Source organism: Salarias fasciatus, chromosome 18 (genome assembly GCF_902148845.1).
Source record: "Salarias fasciatus chromosome 18, fSalaFa1.1, whole genome shotgun sequence".
Taxonomy (NCBI): Eukaryota; Metazoa; Chordata; class Actinopteri; order Blenniiformes; family Blenniidae; genus Salarias; species Salarias fasciatus.
The window spans coordinates 6,304,761-6,327,370 of NC_043762.1; the positions used below are offsets into that span (position 1 = coordinate 6,304,761).

The 22,610-nt window shown below is 47.1% G+C and overlaps 1 protein-coding gene across 3 annotated transcripts in view; it reads left to right on the forward strand.

Moving 5' to 3' along the window:
• adgrl2b.1 (adhesion G protein-coupled receptor L2b, tandem duplicate 1) overlaps positions 1-22,610 on the forward strand; it is a 99,483-nt gene that overhangs the window by 72,185 nt on the left and 4,688 nt on the right. Inside the window, exons 10-22 of one of the 3 annotated variants that reach the window (XM_030114532.1) lie at positions 350-388; positions 3,067-3,250; positions 5,427-5,549; positions 5,853-6,058; positions 6,778-6,951; positions 9,464-9,673; positions 11,749-11,969; positions 12,090-12,156; positions 15,219-15,310; positions 16,299-16,467; positions 17,340-17,468; positions 18,619-18,715; positions 20,219-20,344. In XM_030114532.1, the coding sequence (XP_029970392.1) occupies positions 350-388; positions 3,067-3,250; positions 5,427-5,549; positions 5,853-6,058; positions 6,778-6,951; positions 9,464-9,673; positions 11,749-11,969; positions 12,090-12,156; positions 15,219-15,310; positions 16,299-16,467; positions 17,340-17,468; positions 18,619-18,715; positions 20,219-20,344 (1,837 nt within the window). The remainder of the gene's footprint in view (positions 1-349; positions 389-3,066; positions 3,251-5,426; positions 5,550-5,852; positions 6,059-6,777; positions 6,952-9,463; positions 9,674-11,748; positions 11,970-12,089; positions 12,157-15,218; positions 15,311-16,298; positions 16,468-17,339; positions 17,469-18,618; positions 18,716-20,218; positions 20,345-22,610) is intronic. The other 2 variants (XM_030114533.1, XM_030114534.1) reach the window with 2 other exon arrangements.

Sequence of the window (22,610 nt, forward strand, 5' to 3'; positions counted from 1 at the left end):
GGGCAGTTAGCAGTCTGGGAGGAGGGGGCAGTTAGCAGACTGGGAGGAGGGGGCAGTTAGCAGACTGGGAGGAGGGGGCAGTTAGCAGACTGGGAGGAGGGGGCAGTTAGCAGATAGGTGGAGATCTGGGCAAATGGCATACTGGAAAGAGGGTATAGTTAGATGGGTAGAGGAGGGTGGGGATGGGGCAGTTAGCAGATGGGTGGAGGAGGGGGCAGTTAGCAGACAGGTGGAGATGGGGCAGTTAGCTGACTGGACGGTGACCTCTGGAGGAAAGAGACTTCCTGTTTTCTCACTTCCTGTTTCTACACTGTTTCTCGTCCTGCTTCGTCTTCTTGTTGTGGAAAAGCTTCAAAAGAGAGAGAAGACATGCAGAGCGTACATGAAGGTATCACTGACAGGCCGTTCCACCAAACTACCACCACCCCCACCTCCCCCCAGCTTTATTACCCCCCACCACCCTGGACCTCTGTCTTTATCTCTGATGGTGACCGACTCCCAGCATGCAGTCTGTCTGTCATGTGTCAGTACCTGGTGGAATCATCTGGCCTCCCCCTCCTCCTCTTCCTCCTCGTCCTCCTCTGTTGTCTCAGTAATTGCCCCTCCCTCGGTGATAGTTGCCCCTCCCTGTGAGACAGAAGCATCGTCGTCAGGTTTTTGTTGTCAGTCTCGTGTTTTATCTTCATCGGAGAGCTGCTTCATGTTTTAATGACTCACATCAAACTGTTGTCAGCGTGGATCCATGTCCCTCAGTCGTTAGCGTTAGCATCAGCACATATTAGCCCCATTCACATGTTTTGTTGAGTCTTTGGTGTGTGTTTACATGACAACAGTGCTCGTTTTCAGAACGCCCCCTGAGTCCCGCCTCCTGGAGGAAATCATCACCGTCAGACTGAGTTTGCGCCAGCTGTACTTAGCATTAGCATCCCGAAAAACAAGCATGAGTTTCCTGCTCCTTCTCTCTGCGTAATGCTAACTCTTAGCATTAGCTTGACCCTGTATTTACAGAAGTTAGCATTAGCGGCCTTCAGTGAAAGCTAACTTTCCTCTCGTAGATCCATATTTATTTCTTCGTCACGCAGCTCAATGTTAGCGTTAACATGGTATCCACTGTAGCGTTAGTTAGCGTAAATGTTTTGAAAAAAGATATATTTTACGAATCACCGACATTTGAGACACTTAGAATTTATGCTATGATAAAAGCTAACAGTATTAGCATGAGCAGCCTGAAATGGAGGTTAGCGTCCTACCGATGCTAGCATGAGCATTAGCATTACTGTCCAGTCCAGCTAGAGTATTCATTAAGATTTTTTTTTGCTTTTTTGTAATTTTCTATTTCATAACGAGAGTTTGATGAGGAGTGATTCGCCTCTGAGGCTGTCCGGCTGTCCGTCCGCCTGTAGGGACCCATGTTTGATCCCGGCGTTTAGCGGGAGCTCGGCGGGTTAACGCTGCGGCTAATCCCAGGCCGTGCGGACGGCGGCCCTCGTTATTCCGGTCTAACGGTTCGTCCTCCTGCGGTGGATGAGTGTTTTGGATAATCACAGCTGTGACTAATTGATACAGTGAGCCGCGGCTTGTTGTGGTTAATTACCGTTATTGCGGCAGTTAATGGCACCTATGGTTAAACTGTCACTCTGATTTATGGCGCCGGGGGCGCCGCCCCGCGCCGGGCGGAGGAAGGGAGGGGGGGGCGGAGAAGTGGACCGGCCGGGGTCAAAGGAAACTCCGCTTTCATCCTCATGGAGAATGTTTGGTTTGCTCTCTGCTCATCAGAACGCAGGAAATGAAAAGATTTCCTCTGAAAACAGCAGAACGTTGGGAGAGATTTCCTGTAAGAACAGCAGAACGTTGGAGAGAGTTCCACTGAGAACAGCAGAACGTTGGAGAGATTTCTTGCTGGAGAACCAAGCTGCAGCCCGATGAGAACATGCTGCTCACTGGCCTAGCTGGCTTTGCTTTTCCTCATGCAGCGTGCTTCATTTGATTGGCCTCCACAAGCTTTAATTTATGCTGAAACAAGGATTTCCGTGTCACTCGGATCTGCTTCAGCAGCAGAACAACGGGATTCAGTATCGTGTGTTTAATAGTTAATATTAGCATGTAATGCAACCCCAACATTTACATCAATTAGCACAAAATTAGCATTGATTGCTGCTGAGATCAACATTTATTTTATACATATTTCATCACTTGCAGTTGAACCATCAGCACCGCCCTTTTTTCCTCAACACACTGTGATAATATCAACTTTTAACAGCGTTTGTTTTTGTAATAAACATCACTAATGTTCCCATGATGCATTTGCACATCAGCGTCCAAACTACAACTTGATATTCAGTGGCTGTAGCATTGGTATTTAGCAGTATAGCCTCAGCCAGCTAATTTTGGTGTTTTGTCATTCCAGCTGGGAGATTTAGTCGTTAGAAAATCACTACTCATTAGCTTTGTAGCAGTGGTGTAATTAACAGTGATAACTTAAGGAATGAATCACCAGAACAGTGACGGTTAGCCGGAATGAAGCAGGGATGCTAAATGCTAACGGAGTGTTTTGTAGGGCAAAGCTGATCGTTTTAGTTAAAATCATTCATTAGTTCTCAACTCAATTTTTGATAATGCTACCATTAGCATTTGGAAGAAGTGGAATCATTTTTAAGATTAATAGCTCAGACGCTGGGATTTTTTTTTTTAGCAATGTATTAGCATTAGCATAAATTATTTGTTGATATTAACATCTCATGGTGTTATTATTAAGACATAACTGTTCCAATCTTGCAGTTTAATGGCAGCATTGAGCATTTAGCTGGAATCCCGAAGAACCCATGTTTCTGGAACAGAGTCGTGCTGACTTTGAGATTTAGGCATGCTAACTCGTTAGCGGTGATACTGGCTCTGACAGAAGCACACTGGAGCCGTGATGAAAGCTTCGTACGTGGATGTTCCAGCTCTCCGTGTCCTTGCATGCCGCCTCCTCTCATCTGCCTGGTTCTCCCCGCTCCGTGTCTTGAAGCTCCGGTTCTGACGAGAGGAACCGGACTGACGTTGGACTGTTCTCCGTGGTCGCAGGCCATCGTGGACACCGTGGACAACCTCCTGAGGCCCGAGGCGCTGAAGTCCTGGAGGGACATGAACGCCACGGAGCAGTCGCACGCCGCCACCATGCTGCTGGACACGCTGGAGGAAGGCGCCTTCGTGCTGGCGGAGAACCTGATCGAGCCCGCCGTGGTCCAAGTGCCAGCGGAGAACATCAGTGAGTTCCTCCTCTATCATTCAAATGTTAACATTTCCGATGTTTTATATACCTCTGCAGACATTTTACCCTCGTCGTGCTTGTGTAGCTAACATCTGCATGTCGTAGCGCTAAAATGATGCTTTAGTCAGACTAACAGGAGTATTTATTAGCATTTATTCGCTCTAATAATGTTAAATTGAACCAATTCAGTTCAGTTATATGATTTGTCAACATTAACAGCGTCACGACATGCTGCTAACACTGTTAATTTGCATTTTAAAATTCACATTTAGCTGTTTTGATATTAAAAATAAGCTACTGATTAACATTGATATTTGTATTCATGAGCACAATTATTGAATTCCAGTGGAGCTGCCATAAGAATATAGTAGTGTCAAGCTAATCTTAGCATTGCTCATGCTAACATGGGTAATTAGCAGCAGAAATTGACATTTGATTGTAGTAATTCTATTTTTATGAGCGAGCTCTGTCTGCATTAGCTGATGAAAAGCATCATTAGCCTGGTAGAAGCTCTTGCTCAGCGTCGTTCCTCTTAAATGCGGTTAATCTTTATTTTCTCATGATCTCCTCGCTTTAATCATGAAGAAGAAACAAACCGGTTTCCGTTTGTGACTTTTCTCTCTCTCAAGGATCGAATCGCGTCGCGCAAAAGAAGATATTTCTTCTAAAAACGGTTTCCACAGTCGGTTAAAGCCAGCCGGCGCTCACAGAGTTGATTAGCGACATGATCTCATTCAGTTAGGTGGGCTTTGTGCTCGTAACTCCCGGTTGCTATGGCGCTAACCTCCCCACCCCCCCCCCACCAACCCCCCCTCCTCTGTCGCCCTCTTTGTCTTAGACTTCATTGATTTCTAATCTTTTTCCTGCTCTTTGAAGTCTGCTCAATGAGCGAAGTGCAGCGAGTTGAACTGTTCGGATTCTCAGGGGGGAAAAAAAGGAACCAGCTGTTGACTCGGTCGGTTTTAGCCACAGTTAGCCGTTTTTAGCCATTAGCTTTTAGTCGCTGTTAGCATGGTTCAGCCACCATTAGCTGCTTTTAGCCACCATTAGCCAGGTTGAGCCACCTTCTCGGAACTGTTAGCCAGCTTTAGCCACTGTTAGCAGAGTTGCGAGATCCATTCCGCCTTGCGCTGAATGAAAGAGTTTCCTTGCAGTTTTTGTCCTCGATGTGGTTTGATTTCGGTTTTCATGTTTACATGAAGTGATCAGATCATCCAGACGTCTTGACGACTGGTGACCTTTTCAAGTTTGACCACGAAAGGTTGTTTCTTCTAAATGGAGTCATGTTTGACGATCGGATCGACACTCTTTAAGTGATTGGAGTTCCATCATAACTCCGCCTCCTCCCTTCGTAACTTCTTTCTTTGTTTTGAAAACCACTTCATTTCTGCCAGCGCTTAATTCACAGAGACTGGTTAAATTTAGATTAATTGTTGAAACTGCAGCATCACAGCTGATGACTGGTTTACATTACGGGCCTAAAACTGCCTTGAAACACAAAACAGAATTTCTAAATTAATCTCAATCAGCTATGGAAATTCTGCGATTAATCACCCGGCGTCAGTCAGTCAGTCAGTCTGTCAGGGTTCCAGGACGTGAGAACGTGAGACGTTGCCGTGGAAACGGTTCCAGGTGTCAGTCAGTCTGTCAGGGTTCCAGGACGCCAGAACGTGAGTCTGTGCCGGTTCCTGGTTCCTGCGTCCCTCCTGACCTCTGGGTAATTTCCCACATCAAAGCGCCCGCCGTTCACCACCCGGCAGCGAGCGGCTGCAGGAATCCGGAGGATTTTCCCAGATTTGCTGCAGCAGCGCGGTGTTATCTGCCGCCGCCGGCGGGGAGAGAAGAAGCTCAGTGATATTTTTGATCCTGTGAATATTTGACATTCATTGCGCGGCGCTCCCGCTCATCCCCCGTCTCTCGCCGTCCTTGTTGTGGTGTTTTCGCTGCCTCGCGGGCTGCACAATGCCGGCCGACAGCTTAGCGACACGCTCTTTTTAAGTAAATGAGTGTCGGCGGGGGGCTCGGCGCCGAGAGGCTGTTAGCACAATGAGCTAGCGGTCCTGAACGCTATCGCTCTGCTAAACAGCGTGTAATGCTGCGGAGACCTGAGTAATCCTGTACCCCCCTCTGTCTTTCCCTGCGCCCCCCCCCCCCCCCCCCCCCCCCCCAACAGTGCTGGACGTGTACGTGTTGAGCACCGACGGTCAGGTCCAGGACTTCAGGTTCCCTCAGACCAACAAAGGCGGAGCCACGCTGCAGCTGTCCTCCAACAACGTCAAAGTCAACAGCAAAAACGGTGAGTCCGCCACTGCTGATGCTACGGGTTCAACACCCCCCCCCCCCCCCCCCACCCCCCCGTTCCCCAGTATATGTAGCATTAGCATTAGCCTTCTTTCACTACAGCTGCCTCGCCAATGCTGAACCGACTCCACGAAGAGTAGCTTTGTTGCTAATGCTAATGCTAATGCTACCTCCAGGGGGAACTCTGAGAGAGTAGCAGCAGCGCAGTGGCTTTAATAAACTGAGTGTGTGTGTGTGTGTGTGTGTGTGTGTGTGTGTGTGTGTGTGTGTGTGTGTGTGTGTGTGTGTGTGTGCTCAGGTGTGGCTAAGCTGGTGTTTGTGCTCTACAAGCACCTGGGTCAGTTCCTGAGCACGGAGAACGCCACGCTGAGGACGACCGGCGAGCCCAACAAGCACAACCTGTCCCTCACCGTCAACTCGCACATCCTGTCGGCCTCCATCACCAAGGAGTCCAGCCGCGTGTTCGTGGCCGACCCCGTCATCTTCACGCTGGAGCACCTGGACGTAAGTCCCGCCCCCTCCCGGAGCCCCGCCTCCTCTGTGGCTTCCACGCTGATGACACACCCGTATCACCTCCATCACCACACAAAGACAGGGCCGTGTGATCGCAGGCGGTGGACCTCGTGCTCTCAGACAATGGGTTTTTTTTTTTAGCCCTGACCGATTGATTTAAGGTTCGTGTGTCCACAAATTATAACCGTCAAAGTGTTCACAGACAGTGGTTCTCTGTCTTCAACCTGTTGTCATGTTAGCTTAAGTTTACTTTCCAGGTGGAAATGTTCACAGACAATGGTTTTTAGCCGTTAGCATTTTATGCTAATGTCCAGTTTGTGTTTACAGAGGATGGTTCTCGGAAGTGTTCAGTGGTTTTCAGAGGAGTTCCTGGACAGCGGTGTCAAAAGTGTTTGCTGACAAAGTTGTTCAGCCTTTTATTGCAGGTTCATGTCAGATTTCGGTTTTATTTAAGCCCTTAAATGTTCACAGATAATGATTTCCACGATGGTTCCAGTCTTTCAGCCTCAGTTTTTCCACACTCTGACAGACTCCGCCTCTATGAAGCTTTTTGTATGTACCTAATTGTCCTCCAAACCCATTGACCTTTGACCTTTTTTCGATGCGTTTTAATCAAACTTTAGACATGATACCATCGCAGCTTTAAATGATTTGTGCATTAACATGGTGTGTGTGTGTGTGTGTGTGTGTGTGTGTGTGTGTGTTCACAGAAGGAGCACTACTACAACCCTAACTGCTCCTTCTGGAACTACTCGGAGCGAAGCATGATGGGATACTGGTCCACTCAGGGCTGCAAGCTGCTGGACACCAATAAGAGCCACACCACCTGCTCCTGCAGCCACCTCACCAACTTCGCCATCCTCATGGCGCACCGCGGCAACGTGGTAAGCCCCGCCCCTCGAGAGTATGCGTTTGTGTGTGTGTGTGTGTGTGTGTGTGTGTGTGTGTGTGTGTGTGTGTGTGTGTGTGTGTTGGGGGGATCTGAGAGAAGCCAAACCCCCCCTTTGCTGTGCGATCAGGAGAAATGTCATTACGGGCCGATTAGAGCGCTGCGCCTGCCAGTAATAAATGTCTCAGAGAAGTTTGTGGTGAGTTTAATAATCTGTTCCCGCTGGTGAACTGGTGCCTGTAATCGGCCTTAACCTCAACCTGAACCGCAGCTGCAGACCGCCGCCCACCGCCCCCCGTCCCCCCACCCATACCCCAGCAGGAGCGGCCTGGCGTTCAGCTCTCAGCTAGTTTCTTTAATGCGAGCCAGGTGAAGGTTTTCTCTTTCAAACCGTCACTCTGCTCTCTCATGTTTTCACGTTTTTCAAAACAAAATCAAACTTTTGGACTCAGATTTAAACAGTTTATTGGGAAAAAAACGTTCCAGCCCTGCAGGATAGTCTCATCTCACGCCAGTTTCTAGATTTCACCACCAAAACCTGAAGGAATCACATCACAGAGACGATGGCAAAGTTAAAATCTGATGTATGAAGAGGAGTCTTTTTGTTTTGAAGTTTTTATTTATTTCATTGAAAAATGAAGCGATAGAAGGAAGTGACCTGAGTCCAGTCAGTCTTTATCCAACTCTTTTGGAATATTTCTGGTGTTTTTTTTGGTCAGTTTGATTCAAAAACAGAATAAAATGTGTTGTTTTGTGTTTAAGAACAGCTGCAGGTGTGTTGATTCGATGCTACTCTGTGCTAAACTTTGTTAGCATTCCTGTTTTTTCCAAGAATGCTAGCTAATGTTGAGCGCTTTTCTAGCTTTTAGCACAATATCATGATAACAGTCATGCTAACAGTTTGATTTCAGGCTATCAGTGTCCACAGACAATGGTTTTTAAAGTGTTCGCAGGCAGTGAATTTCATTTTTTAGCAATATGTTATGCTAACAGTTTGATTTCAGGTCGGAAGCGTTCACAGGCAGTGGTTTTCAAAGTATTCCAAGACACTGTCTAGAAATACTTTGAAAACCACTGACTGTGAACAGTAGTTTACATATGTGCGCACGGACAATAGCTTTTATCCTTGACCAATTTATACTAGTTTGTGTTTTCAGTGGAAAATTCACAGACAGTGGTTTACAGAAGTGTTCCCAGACAGTGGTATTTAGCTTTCAGACTAAAATTGTAACAGCAGAAAATGTTCCGAATGTTTTTTTTGTTTTTCTGAAATATCTAAGTTTACTTCCAAATCAAAGCTTTCCTCAAACTGGAGTAGAGTTCTTTTTGATTGACTTTTCCACGTTTTCACGATAAACTCTCAGGATTTTGGGACGATCTGAGCAGTTAATCATGAAAAGGGATGAAAAGTCCCCCAGTTTAACAGGAAGCTTCCCCGTTAAGCCACGGATTTCCGGCTCACGTGGTTTTAAACGGAGCTCAGAAATGTAATAATGATGCAATCTCACACACATTGTGACGGCTTTGGTCATATTAAACAATTTTACAGTTAAATCCAGCCGTATTAGCCTCAGATTTCCTGTGTTGGTGTTTTCTGGGAAGCGTAGATCCTCGGGACGTCACGGCTGCCAAAGCGTCAGGCAGAAAAGGAAACGGAGTTGATTTTAGACTGAGAAACTGTCTGGGAGACCGTGTAAATATGATCAGTTGATTTGAGGACTTCAGATTTCTGTGGGGTTTTTTTTTTAAGTCTTCTTAAACAGAAATATGTGGATTTCACTGAGTAAGGTTAATTAGCACCAGTGTTAGCATCAGTGCTAATGTTAACATCTCACCTAATGTTAGCACCACAGCTAATGTTAACATCAGAGCTAATATTAGCATTAGCGCTAATGTTAACATCAGAGCTAATTTTAGCATCTGAACCAATGTTTTCATTCCTGTGTCATCATGTCAGGTTTTCGTTTCTGTTGCCGTGGAATCACCACTATTTGGCACCTGCTTTAGCACCTGAGCCGCGGTGCTAGTAATGCTAATTTTCAGGTTTAGCTGTACATTTCAGCTGTGTTACAAATTAGCAATTTACCAAATGTTTTTTAGCTTTAACAATAACATTTCGATAAATTTGCATGTTGACGTGTACCAGAATAAACACTCATGTCAATTAATGGTGTTCCGTAGCAGAAATATTAGCTTTCTTTAGCACTTTCAGTCAGTCTTGATTTTCCTTTCCAGTGATTGAACCCGCTGAGCTTATTGAGCCACAACAGCGATACTACAGTAACTCTGATAATTGATCATGCCAAGATCATTACTGGTATTGATTGTCCTTGATATTGCCTGTCATTAGCTAAAACGTTAGCAATATCTATATAATGTAATACAAAACACAGTAGCGCTCATGTTAGCATGCGAGTTTCTGAAAGTGCTCTTTTGGTTCTGTGTGTGTGTGTGTGTGTGTGTGTGTGTGTGTGTGTGTGTGTGTGTGTGTGTGTGTGTGTGTGCAGCGGGAAGGCAGTGTGCACGAGCTCCTCCTCACCGTCATCACCCGGATGGGCATCGCCGTGTCGCTGGTCTGCCTCGCCATCAGCCTCTTCACCTTCTGCTTCTTCCGGGGCCTGCAGAGCGACCGCAACACCATCCACAAGAACCTCTGCCTCAACCTGTTCGTGGGCGAGCTCCTCTTCCTGGTGGGCATCAACATGACGGAAACCAAGGTACGTCAGGATCGCCGGAGAACGGTGACCCCGGAGCGCTGATGGAGGAGGCTCTTTGTGCCGCAGCGTCCCTGTAAAAATCCCACTGAGACTGAGAGTTTCAGACTGTCTTAACCTACGGAGGTTTCAGATTTCTGCATTCGAGCAACTCCGGAGATCAGATTTCTCCTCAGAAATCAGAGGAAACTGACACTGTCATAAAGCAGATCCTTCGCCTTAAAGACGAGCCGGCGTTCTGCAGCAGCTCTAAACGAGACCTGATGGTCCTGTATGAGGGGCCGTACAAGACATAATTCATTCTGGCTCTCTCACATACATATATCCTACTTGCACACACACATATTCTCCTTTCATATACACATGTTCTCCTTGCACATACATATATTGTCTAGCTCACACACACATATATTCTCCTTTCAAATATATAAATTCACCTGAATAAATAGGCATATATGCATGTGTATAAAGAAAATATATGTATGTAAGAGAAGAATGTATGTGTGTGCGAGTGAGTATCGTGGAAAAGGAAGTGAGTATAGTGGAAAAGGAAGTGAGTATAGTGGTAAAGGAAGTGCGCTGTGATTGGCTAAAAAGCTCAAGCAGGCGGGTCTTGTTCATATCAGTCAAAATTGCCGGTGCAGTGGAGTTCGCGCTGCTACAAGCCACTGGGGTGTTGGGAAATATTTTATCATCTCCAGAAACGGCCAGATCCTCATCCTCATGGCCTGAGCAGCAGGCGACAGGTTCATCTGCTCCAGACTGGACTCGCAGCAGGGTGGAAAGTGAGAAACTCTTCATACCTGCCAACGTCCCAGTGGCTTCAGCAGGACAAGCAGCTAACGCTAACACTACACAGCGCCCAACTGGAGGATTAGGGGCAATGTTTTTCAACCCCTGGGCCATCATGTAAAGAGTTAATGATGCTTTCCGTACGGATATGACGCTTTAAGACACAGTAAATAAACATACATTATGGAAAAAAACTCCGCTAGCTTAATGCTAACGTTAATGGAAAATAGAATGGCCATGCTAATAGTTAGCATAACAGTCACAGAACTTACTGGAACAAATTAAACTGAAAATTTCACTTGATTAATACAAATAACAAACTAATTATTTAAAAAATAACTGGAATATATATTCCTCAATCAGAAGATTACGGACAATAATAAAAATACGAACATAACACACAACAAGTAGCTACGGAAGCTCAAGAGGCTCAAAACGCAAATCAAAAATTCATCCAGATTACAGATTCTCATCACTATTCATGAGGAGAATGTACGTATGCGTGTGTAAGAGTGACAATATATTAGTGTGCAAGGAGAATATATGTTTGTGTAAGCACAACAATATATGTATGTGCAAGGAAAATATATGTGTGTAAGCATGAGAATATGTGAATGTGCAAGGAGAATGTATGTGTGTGAGAGGGCCAGAATAAATTATGTCTTGTATGGCCCCTCATCGTCCTGAGTGATGGACTTTATGTCTCACGTCTTGGTCTGGATGAGGGAATTAGGAAGTTTGAGTTTCTGTGAAGGTAGAAGGAAAGTCAGAAAGCAGAGGAAACAGGTGAGGAAGGAGAAAGACGACGATCGTCAAGTCACTTAGTGCCTCGACGAGGGCTGGAGAAATATCAATATGGTGAAGTAGAATGGTATAGACTGAGGGAAGTGATCCCTCATGGTTTCAGCATGAGTCAGCTGTTGCTGCTGCAGGCGCTACAGCTTCATTCAGTCATTCAGGGACAAGAGACTAATGGTTACTTTGAGAAATTTTCAATCAATTTTGTCCTCTGAATGATCAATGTCATCTGATCAAAGTTTTATCTCTATTTTTATTTTTTAAGTGAACTATATGGAACATCACAATATATCGCAATATCTTATATATATCATGATATTATTGTATCGCGATCCAAATATCGTGATACAAATCATATCGTGAGCTCGCTGCCAACATTCACCCCGAGTCTCGACTGAGTTCTCAGGTCTGACAGCAGGGACCCCCCCCCCAAATTGGACACATATAACGAGGGTGTGTGTGTGTGTGTGTATCCCTCCCTCCCTCAGCTGGTATGCTCCATCATCGCCGGCGTGCTGCACTTCTGCTTCCTGGCTGCCTTCGCCTGGATGTGCCTGGAGGGCGTTCAGCTCTACCTCATGCTGGTGGAGGTGTTCGAGAGCGAGTTCTCCCGCAGGAAGTACTACTACGTGTCCGGGTACCTCATCCCCGCCGTGGTGGTGGGCATCTCGGCGGCCATCGACTACCAGAGCTACGGCACGCAGCGGGCGTAAGCGAGCGTCCGGTCATGAGTCCGGTCGGGCCGGACGCCGATCGATCGGTGACACGCGACTTTATTTTGGCGACGAGGCGACTGACGGTGCTGAACGTGACCTTCTGCTCTCTGCAGATGCTGGCTGAGGGTTGATAACCACTTCATCTGGAGCTTCATCGGACCTGTGACCTTCATCATCGTGGTGAGTTCTACCTCATTCTGCTGAGAAAGTGTGTGTGTGTGTGTGTGTGTGTGTGTGTGTGTGTGTGTGTGTGTGTGTGTTTGCATCACTTTGCATGAGAAGCAAAGTGTTTCCATTACACTTGACAGCAGAGCGTCAGCGTTCGCTCAGCTATGAAATCCTCTGAAATCACAAACTGGAGAGCAGCGACTGCTTAAAGCAGTTCTCTCTGTGCGCACACACACACACACACACACACACACACACACGAACGTACACGCACAGAGGAGGACTCGTGGTTTCGGGCTTGAAGGTCATTATCTCGGTGGGGAAACAAAGCTGATGGTTGTGTGGGGGAGGGGTGAACATGGGAGTGATGAAGGGGGCGAGGCCAGACGGCCATTACCACCAGGGATCATGACACTCCGCCAGCCAATCCCACTTCTCCGGTCTTAATATTTTATGCTGGGCGCCGCCTGTTCGTACAGACGCACTTCGAGCTCGATGCGGGCTGGTCGACAGCCAATCAGAGAGCGGGAGCAGAGAAGGAGGTGGGGTTAGTGGAGGAGATGGGCTCAGAGGAGGGGGGGGTGGGGTCAGAGCACCATCGGTCCGTCCGTCCCTCAGTCCGTCCTCTCTGTTGTCGTCTCGGCTCCTGCTGCCGTCACTGCCTCACTCGCTCCTTTGGCTCACTTGCTCAGTGTTTGGTTGACTCTTTGGTTGTTTAGTTCACTTGTTCATTCTTTGGTTCACTTGTTCATTCTTTGGTTCACTCTCTCGTTGTTTGGTTCACTTGCAATGAATTGTGGAGATGTTCAACACACTGGAACACCTTCAGTCTCAGAGTCCAGCACCTGATTAAATCACAATCCATTCATTGTTTTCCAAGAAAGCTCCAACTCTCAAATCTAATGAAGACCTTTTCATACAGGAGAACATTTCTGTCGATCTGAGAACCTGTCACTACATCTAGCAATTTTGTCTCGAGGTCTAAGACTTTTCTTTAAGTCTAGGAACTTTACTTTTGACCCAAGAACATTTCCATCCACCTCAGAACTTTTCTGTGGTTCCTCTGTCTTTGTTCTGCTCCTCATACCTGTAGAACATCTGTGAACGGCTCAGTGTAACTTTGTAGCCTTTCTTACTAAGGACCAGGAAGTGAACCAGGAAGCAGGAGCGTGTTTCTCCTGCAGGGTTGGAGGAGAACGGTTCCAGGAGCGGCAGCCTGCAGAAGCAGGTGTTGGTGGTTTGCTTGATTCACCGCGGCTGTCTTCAGGTTCCAGCAAGAGCAGATTCTCCCTGAAACACAGGGTTCCTTCGTTCTGTTCCTCCTCATGTGTGGACGATTGGTCACGCATGGCGGACGCTCGCCGGGAGCAGAACCGAGAGCCTTTTTAATCCCATCAGATCCAAACGTCTTCCTGTTTTCCGCCGCGTGTTTACAGAAGCGGAGGGGGAACGTGGTCTGGGTCCAGAACACGGCGTTCTGCGGTGGCCTCGGGCTCCGCGGTGCTTCGATGAAGCATCATCCCCACAGCGTGGAAACCGTTCCCCCCGGACAGCTTGAATCTTTTAAGGTTTCCTCCCGGCCTCGGTCAGTGTGTCCCCAGACGTGGCGTTCGACTCCGAACTGGCCTCTGACGCTGCGCTTTTCTGGAGCGTCGGCCGGTTCTACACTTCAGGACTGTTCTATTTATGGAGTCATGAGGACAAACATGAGGAAAGAGGGAAACCTCAGAGTTTAACCTGACTGCAGGATGGAACAGAACCGTCTGAGACGTCTGTTCTCTGAGAACACGGAACCGTCTGAATCTTTTAAAGTCTTTCTCTCTCCAGACTCGCCCCTGTAGAGTTCTCAGCGTTTGTTTCCGGCCTCTTCATGAGATTGGTATTAAGTGGATTTTCGGTGTTTTTTGAGGACAGATGTGAGAAGTTTCTGAACGGCGCTCATATCGCTGGGCGGAGCGTGAAGCGATAACCTCTCTGCTGCTTTTCGGCTCGCTCGATGATCGGCACTGAGGTATTAAATTTTCATATTGCTCTCAGTGCCGGCCTGTTTGTTTTGACACCAACACAATAATAGATCTGGTAATATTCCGTGTGAAAAGTGGAATGTTGTTTCCACATTACAGCCGATGAGACGCCACTCTCTGCTCCGTTTCTCTTACTTCTGATGCTTTTAATACTGAAGGTCTGTTTATCACAAACGCGTCGCCGTTCGCAGATTGTTACTCAACAAAAACATGCTAATTACCGCCCAGCTAAAGACGAGTGACTGAAAAAGTGGCAGATAAATGAGCGTAGCTGTGAGGGTGGTGTGAAATGAAGCGAGGCTCTGGGTTTCAGAGGTGCTGCGAGGCCTGAAGCCTCTGAAAAAGTCAAAGAGCTACAAGCTGGATAATTCAAAACATTCAGGTTATCGGTGCAGATTTCAGCAAATTAACTGCGAAAAACTTTTTTAAACACAACAGGAAGTGGTCTGGAGCAGGTTCTGGACTGGGTTTGGGCTTGTGGGCTTGGTCCAGGTTGGTGTTTTGGACTGACTTGATGGGAGTTCTGGTTTGAACCTGGTTTGAAATGTGCTCTTCAACCTGCAGATGCTTTCGCCTGGTTTGAAGTTTGGTTCAAAACCACTCGTTTATTTTTTTGAAATGTTTAAAAATTAATTTTTTTTTACTGGGTGAAGAATCATCTCAGAAGCTTTATCCAGGTTTGAAGTTTGGAGTTGGATTGAATTGGGACGAGCTTGAGGGTTCCTCCAGACGGGGCTGTTTCAAAGGGTTTGGAGCCGGTTTCAGGACGGGGTCTAGTCTGGTTCTAGTCTGATGTCCTGAAGTGGTTTGACGCTGGTTTTTATCGTAGTTTTATCATTTCAGACTTTCATTAGATGTCATTTCCAGCAGGATGGATGAAGAGATATTTGGGTGGATGGAGTAAATGTGTGAACTGCAGTTTTTTACTTCCAGTTTGAGTCCATTCCTTCCCTAAATGTTGCTCCAGTCCCAAACTCTTCATTTCCACAAGCGTCTCAAGCTGAACTGACTTCCACTCTGACCTTTTCAAACGCCCTCGTGTTCCCGCAGGTGAACCTCATCTTCCTGGTGGTGACCATGTACAAGATGGTGAAGCACTCCACGTCCATGAAGCCGGACTCGTCCAGGCTGGGGGGCATCAGGTGAGCGAGGGGGGGCGGCGAGGGAAGCTCCACCAGTCCAGACCTTCTCTCTTCTGCTCTGCGCGGGGTTACGCTGCCCGGTTTACTCCTCGTCACCGTGCGGCTGACCTTTGCTGGGAGTTTGCGGTAGTTTCTGTTCTCCCTGCGGACGGATTGGCTCGCGGTGAAAACAAACAGAAAGGGACGTCCGTGTCTCCTCCGGCTGCCGGCTGCGGCGTGTCGATAAAGAGACGAGTCCCTGACCGGGATTCCTGCTCCGCGGTACGTTTGAGGCCCGGCCAGCGTATGTTCACGTGGGCGTTTGATTTTTAGGCAGCCGCTTTGATTCACTTCCAGAGCGGAGGGGAAAAAAAAAAAAAAAAACAGCTTTCAGGTTTGTTTTTAGCTCGCGGAGAACCCACACTCTGCAGATGCTGGATTTCACACTTCCCGATAAGAAGTCGGGACTCATTAGCTGTCATTAAGGAAGGTCCTCGTCAAACCGCCGTGTGTTCGCCGTCTGTTTCCAACCGCGACGGGGGGAGGGGGGCGGGGCTTGATTCAGGCAGAACGGAGGGACGGCCGCGTTCCGTTGCTTCTTGTTTCTGATCCACGGCTGAACACAATGCTCTCCTCTCACACACACACACACACACAACAAAACACGTCGTTTTTTTGTGTTTTTGTTTCAGGAAAGTTTTGCGTTTAGACGACAACGTTCTGAAAACTGTGTAGTTTTCATGTTCTTCCACTACTTGAATCTGCTGTTTGATTTTAAAATGAAGCCATACACACACTGCGAGCCTCATGTTCGCAACAGATTACATCATCTTGCAAACTACCCAACGGATCGTTGGGTAGTATGAGAAAGACAGAATGTTTGACTCTAACATTTGGCTTCTTCTTCTTCTCCTCCTCCTCCTCCTCCTCCTCCTCCTCATCTTCTCCTTGCCCATGTCTCCCTGGACCCCCTCCCGGGTGGTCTCTGGGGTCTCTGGGGTCTCTGCAGGTCCTGGGTGTTGGGGGCCTTCGCGCTGCTCTGCCTTCTGGGCCTGACGTGGTCGTTCGGCTTGTTCTTCCTCAACGACTCGTCCGTGGTCATGGCGTACCTCTTCACCATCTTCAACACGCTGCAGGGGATGTTCATCTTCATCTTCCACTGCCTGCTGCAGAAAAAGGTACCGACGCCAGTAATCAGATTACAGCTTTTTTTTATATAGCACCAATTACAACACAGTCATTTCTAGCCACAGCTGAGTTCAAGACAAGCCCGAGCGTTTCCAGAAAGTTGTTTTCACCGTTTCCAAGGAAACGGAAGCAGAGCACTCTCTCAACTTTTTCACCGTTTCCATGGAGACAAAGCATTCTCTAAATGATGTTTTCACCGTTTCCACGGAGATGGAGGCAGACCACTCTCTAACAGTTGTGCTTCCGTCGAGACAACATCGGAACACCATCTAAACATTTGTTTCCACTGTTTCCACGGCGACAGAGGTGGAGCGTTCTCTAAACATTGTGTCAGTGGCTCTGATCAGCGTTGTCATGGAAACGAACCCTAAAGCAAATCAGAAGTTTTCCCATTTTCACTTGAACACATCATCTTGTAAACGAGGCCGATTCTGGGGAAGTTTGTAATTGATTACACTGTAATCTGATTACATCTTCACCTGGCTGGCTTTCTACTATTTTTCTAGTAATCTCAAGTAATTTTAACTGTAATCCGATGTTTCAACGCCACAGTGATTTAATGCTTTGATGTTACTGTGACTAGATTACTTAAACCTTCATCAAAATGAAATGCGACTGTTAACAGTCGGCTGTAATCAGATTAACTTTGTAATCTGATTACTTTTAACCTACTTCTCATCTGATGAGTCGTTAACCTGCCCGCTGAGCGGTGAGCTGCCACTATTAAAGTGGTTCTTCGCTCTCCAGCGAACATCGTTGGTTCTTCTGTAGATCTGAGTAGACCTTTACTTTGACGCCTCATGAAGAGAAAGTTTAGGTTTGGTTCTGGATCCGTCCTTCCTCACCTCCTCTCCTCCTGCAGGTCCGTAAAGAATACAGCAAATGTTTCCGTCAGTCGCAGTGCTGCGGCACGCTGCCGCCCGAGGGTCCGCACGGCGCCGCCAAGACCGCCACGTCCCGGTCCACCGCCCGCTACTCCTCTGCCACACAGGTAACAACCCCCACCCCCACTGTCAAGCGGCCGACGCCCGCTACACTGCAATAAGAAACTGACTTCACCAACATCAACAGAGCTGCTGTCTCTCTGTCTGCTTTGAGCTTCAACACTCACATTACCTTTAAGCTAACAATGAGCATTAGCTTCAAGCTAACCAGAGCATTATCTTTAAGCCAAGCATTAGTATTGCCTTTAAACTACCCCAGCGTTGTCTTGCTTTAAACTAACCATTAGCATTACCTTTATACGAACTACTAGCATTTGCATTGTCATTAAGCTAACCACTACAAATAGCATTCCCTTTAAACTAACTATTAGCAACACCTTTAAGCTAACCATGAGCATTAGCTTCAAGCTAACCACTAGCATTATCTTTAAGCTAACCATGAGCATTAGCTTCGAGCTAACCAGTAGCATTACCTTTAAGCCAAGCATTAGTATTTCCTTTAAACTACCCCAGCATTGTCTTGCTTCAAATTAACCATTAGCATTACCTTTATACTAACTACTAGCATGTGCATTATCATTAGGCTAACTACTAGCAATAGCATTACCTTTAAACTAACTATTAGCAACACCTTTAAGATAACCACTAGCATTGGCATTGCCTTTAAAGGAACCATTAGCATTACCTTTTAGCATTAGCATTAAACTAACAGTGTGATTAAGTTCGTGTCTTTATCTTGTGGCAGAATCGTGGACCCTGTTTACACGGCAACATTTCAGGTGAAAACGCTTCGTGTTTCCACTTATGTTTCAGGAAAGTTTCACATTTTTACTGTAGTTTCACAGCATTTACTACAGCCGTGTTCCTCAGGACCAGCAGCAACATTTCAGAAAAGTGGCGTTTTCCTGTTTCCACGTAGACGTGGACGTTGCGTTTTCAGACTCCTGTAAACGTTTTTTAATGAAAACCCACGTTGGTGCAGAACAACTGTTCACTCCGGCTGAGAGGCTCCGCTCTCTGCTCGCCATCCGACCCATCAATAGCGCGAGTCGGCTTTGTTGCTCCCAGCACGCCATCAGACGCTGGAGGGAACATGAATAACAGCGTCTGTGTGTGTATGTGTGTGTGTGTGTGTGTGTGTGTGTGTGTGTGTGTGTGTGTGTGTGTGTGTGTGTGTGTGTGTGTGTCTCCTCTCAGAGTCGCATCAGACGCATGTGGAACGACACGGTGAGGAAGCAGTCGGAGTCGTCCTTCATCTCCGGAGACATCAACAGCACCTCTACGCTCAACCAGGGTGAGCAGACGCCCGGCGAGCCAGGCGCCGCCGCCGCCGCCGCCGTCACACGCGCTCACGTTTCACGTTGCATTGCACCAAACGCGGCGTTTCGGTGTGTGAGGGGTTCGCAGCGTTCCCCCACTCGGCGCCGGCGTTTGGAAAGGCGAGAGGAGAGGCATTTAGCGCGGCGTGAAGTGTTACTGATGAGAGCAGCAGCCGGCTGAACCGCGCTCATCCTGCAGCGACTGTCAGGATGAAAGCAGGAGAGGAAAGTCAGGCGGAGGTCAGGCCGGGTTCCAGCCGCACTCCTCTCCACATCAGAGGCTTCACCTGAGAGGAACTCACGCCTGCTGCTGCTCCACCAGCTCCTCGGCAGCCTGGAAGCCTCCTCAGAACCCGGGTTTGATTCTTCCTTCAGCTGAAATCTGCATCAAAACCAGACTTTCCTCAACCGAAGGCAGAACTCGTTAATGTGAGGCGTTCGGGGAGCGTCAGAAAACCGACGAGCATGACGTGTTCAGCTCAGGGAACATCAGAAAACTGATGCATTTAGGGAACATGGCCAAACTCAAGGTCGTGACATGTTCAGGGAACATCGGTAAAGTGCCACGTTAAGGGAACGCTAGCAAAATCATGAAAATGAGGCGTTCAGGGAGCATCTGCAAACTTAATATCATGTCTTAAGAAGCCTTGTGTGAATTGCTAGTCATGACACGTTCAGGGAACATTGGCAAACTGGTGATCGTGATCCGTTCAGAAAACAGCAAACTCATAATCATGACATGTTAAGAAAACATCGGCAAGTTCAAGGTCACGATGTGTTCAGGGAATATCGGCAAACTGGTGATTATGATGCGTTAAGAAGCTTTCTGTAAACTGACTTGCGTTGATGATGCGTTCAGGGAACGTCAACAAGCTCAAGGTCGTCATGTTTTCAAGGAACATCAGCAAAAGATGGTGCGTTCAGGAGCCTTCTGTAAAGCGATGAATATGAGGCGTTCAGGGGAGATTGAGAATTTTATTAAACTTGGGCTAACCAATAAATATGAGGCGTTTAATGGACTTCAGTTAACTGAAGAGTTACGAGGCATTCAGGGAACGTCTGTAATTTTGCCCGTCTGCCTTTGCGTGAGTTTACAGGATCGTGTTGAATGTGGCGTTCAGGAAACATCTGTGAGTTGAAAGATGTACGTGCTGGGCAGATGTTCAGGAACATCTGCATCGCGGACCGGAGCATGTGAGGCGTTTAGTAAACATCTGTAAATCTGAACTTTTACCAGCCCGAGGACAGAATGAATTATTTATGCGCTGATTGATGATTGGATCTTGTTTATTGATGCTGTGGATGTTTTTTTTTTCTCGGGGTGGGAGGAGCCAGGAGGCGCCGTGTTGTGACGGACCGGGGGGTTCAAAGGTCGCCTGTCATGTGTGGGATGTTTTTTTTTTTTTTTTTTTTGTGCTGCTGGGCTGTTCCCTAACCTCTCCCTCTTCTCTCCTCTGTCTCTCTCGCTGTTGTTTCAGGGATGACGGGGAACTACCTCCTCACTAACCCCCTCCTCCGAACTCACGACACTAACCCCTATAACAACCTGCTGGCAGAAACGGTGGTGTGCAACACCCCCTCTCCACCCGCCTTTCACTCCCCAGGTGCACATCCACCCTCCGCCTGTTCTCTCTCTCAGCTCTGATGCTTTTTCTTCTCTGATGGAACAGTTTTTTTTGGGGGGAAAATGCTTGTTTGCTGCTGGAAGAGACCGACGAGGTTCAATAATCCAAGTTGCAGAACGTCGCCGAGCGTCTGATCAATCAGCTTTGATTTGTTTGAAACACGATAAAGAGAAGAAAAAACTGGCTGCAGTTGCTTTTCTGCTGAATTAGTTTATTATAAAAACAGCGTCAGATACTTCGACGAGCTGTTTTCACACTTCCAATGGCACGTTTACCGATTTCTTCTCATTTAGAAGCAAAATATTCACTTTATGAAAGACGAGCTAATGATCAATGATCAATCAAACATGATTGATTGCTTGACATAATCTGGATTCATTGGACACGTGTTTATTTTTGAGATCAAACTGTGAAACGTTTAGGGAACTTCCAGAAACGTGAGAACTGCCGTGCATTCAGGGAACATCAGTTTAATGTATTTAACATGGACAAGAAAGAACATTCTGATTCTAATCTGAAGAAGAAACATGAGAAACTAAAGAATAATGGGGTGTTTAGGGAACATCAGTCACCTGGGGAAACGTGAGCCTTTTAGGGAACATCAGCTAAGTGGAGGTTGTGAGAGGTTTTGGGTCCATCAGGTAAATAGAGGATATGATATTTAGGGAACACTGGTAAACAAAAGAATTACACAAGTTCAGGGCACATCAGGTAAATGGAAGGTTTTAGGTGTTCAGTTAACGTCACATAACTGAAGAAATGTCAGTGATTTAGGGAACATCGGGGAACTAAATGTGAGTCATTTAGGGAATGTCATGGAATAAAAGAATATATGTTAAAGGAACATCAGGTAACTGAAGAATGTGAGGAAGACACAGTATCAACCTGTTGTAAATTTACATAATTCTCTTCAAAGTGCCCTAAAACAGTTCTCAGCCACAGTCAATCGTTGTAACTCAATAACGTTGACCTTAAAGGTCAGGAAGTAGATTTCAAGGTCGAATACATCATTAGCAAAGTTCCCAAAGTAACTTGTAACTTTGTTCCTGGTTGAAACCAGATGCTGTGGAAGTTTAGCGACGTTTTGAATGGAGCCTTGCTCACAGGTGAAGGTGCTGCTGTGAGCTACGACCGCCAGCTAGCCGCTAGCACCATGCTAGGCGAGAAGGAAGGAAAGAATCGTCCAGCTAGCTTCTCTAAACCTCATGTCTGCACCAAAAACCAAAGTGTAACAACATCAGCTTGTAGGAAAACAACTAATTAACACTTTGCTTTAACCAGGCTTTAATTTCCGCCTGATCGGTTGCCAGGCAACCGAGAGGCGGCCGCTCTTTTACGCCTCAGCAAAGCGGCAGGGCTAGCATGCTAATGAGCTCTGGCGGCGTGCGGCTGGGTTCGGGAGACGGTTGTCAGGCTGACGTCAAACGAGCGTTCCTCCCTGCGTGTTCAGGTTTGATGACGTGAAACCAGGGAAAACTGAAGTACGTCCTAATATCCCAAAAAATAAATCAGAAATCACACAATAGGAAACCGTCAAACTCTCCACAACTCCGGTCCAGTTAAATTCTACGTCCGTCAGAACCTTTTGCGTCTGTTCCTGGGATCCCTCCGTTCGCGACTCGCCGGAGTCTCGCCGTCGAGCTTCGCTCCAGATTAGACGGAGTTTAAATCATGTTAGTGTTTATGGTGACCTAGTTCCTCGCCGGAGAAACCCAATCAAAGCGGGAGGAAAACAGAAGCGCGTGACGCAATGCGGGCAGAGTCGCAGCCTTCAGATATTCACAGGCATCTGATGATAAAAGAGAATGTAGAAAAACAGCCGTGCCTCGGCTGAAGTGTGAAGGCAGCGGATGTGTGCTAACGTATAGCGTGAACCCGCCGCTCTGGGCTCTCTGTTCTCCTGCACTTCATCCTCGGCACTTATGAAGTCGCGCTTAATGAAGTCTGGACCCAAAACAATGTCTGCGGAGAGAATCAAAGGCTTCGTCTGAATTATTCCCTCTTTTCACCGAGCGCAGCAGCAGCAGCAGCCGAGCGGCTCGCGCCGGCTTTTTATCGCCCTGAAATATTTACCTGCTTAATCAGGGCCGGCTAATTTAATGTTAACACCGGAGCGCAGGAGGCTCATAAAACAAGCAGAAAAAAGATTATTAGCATTTTGAATGTTGGCATAAATCTGGGCTTCACCTGCAGAAACACACTGACCTCATTTCGGCTGCATTAAGATGCGCTTCGCGTGATGGGA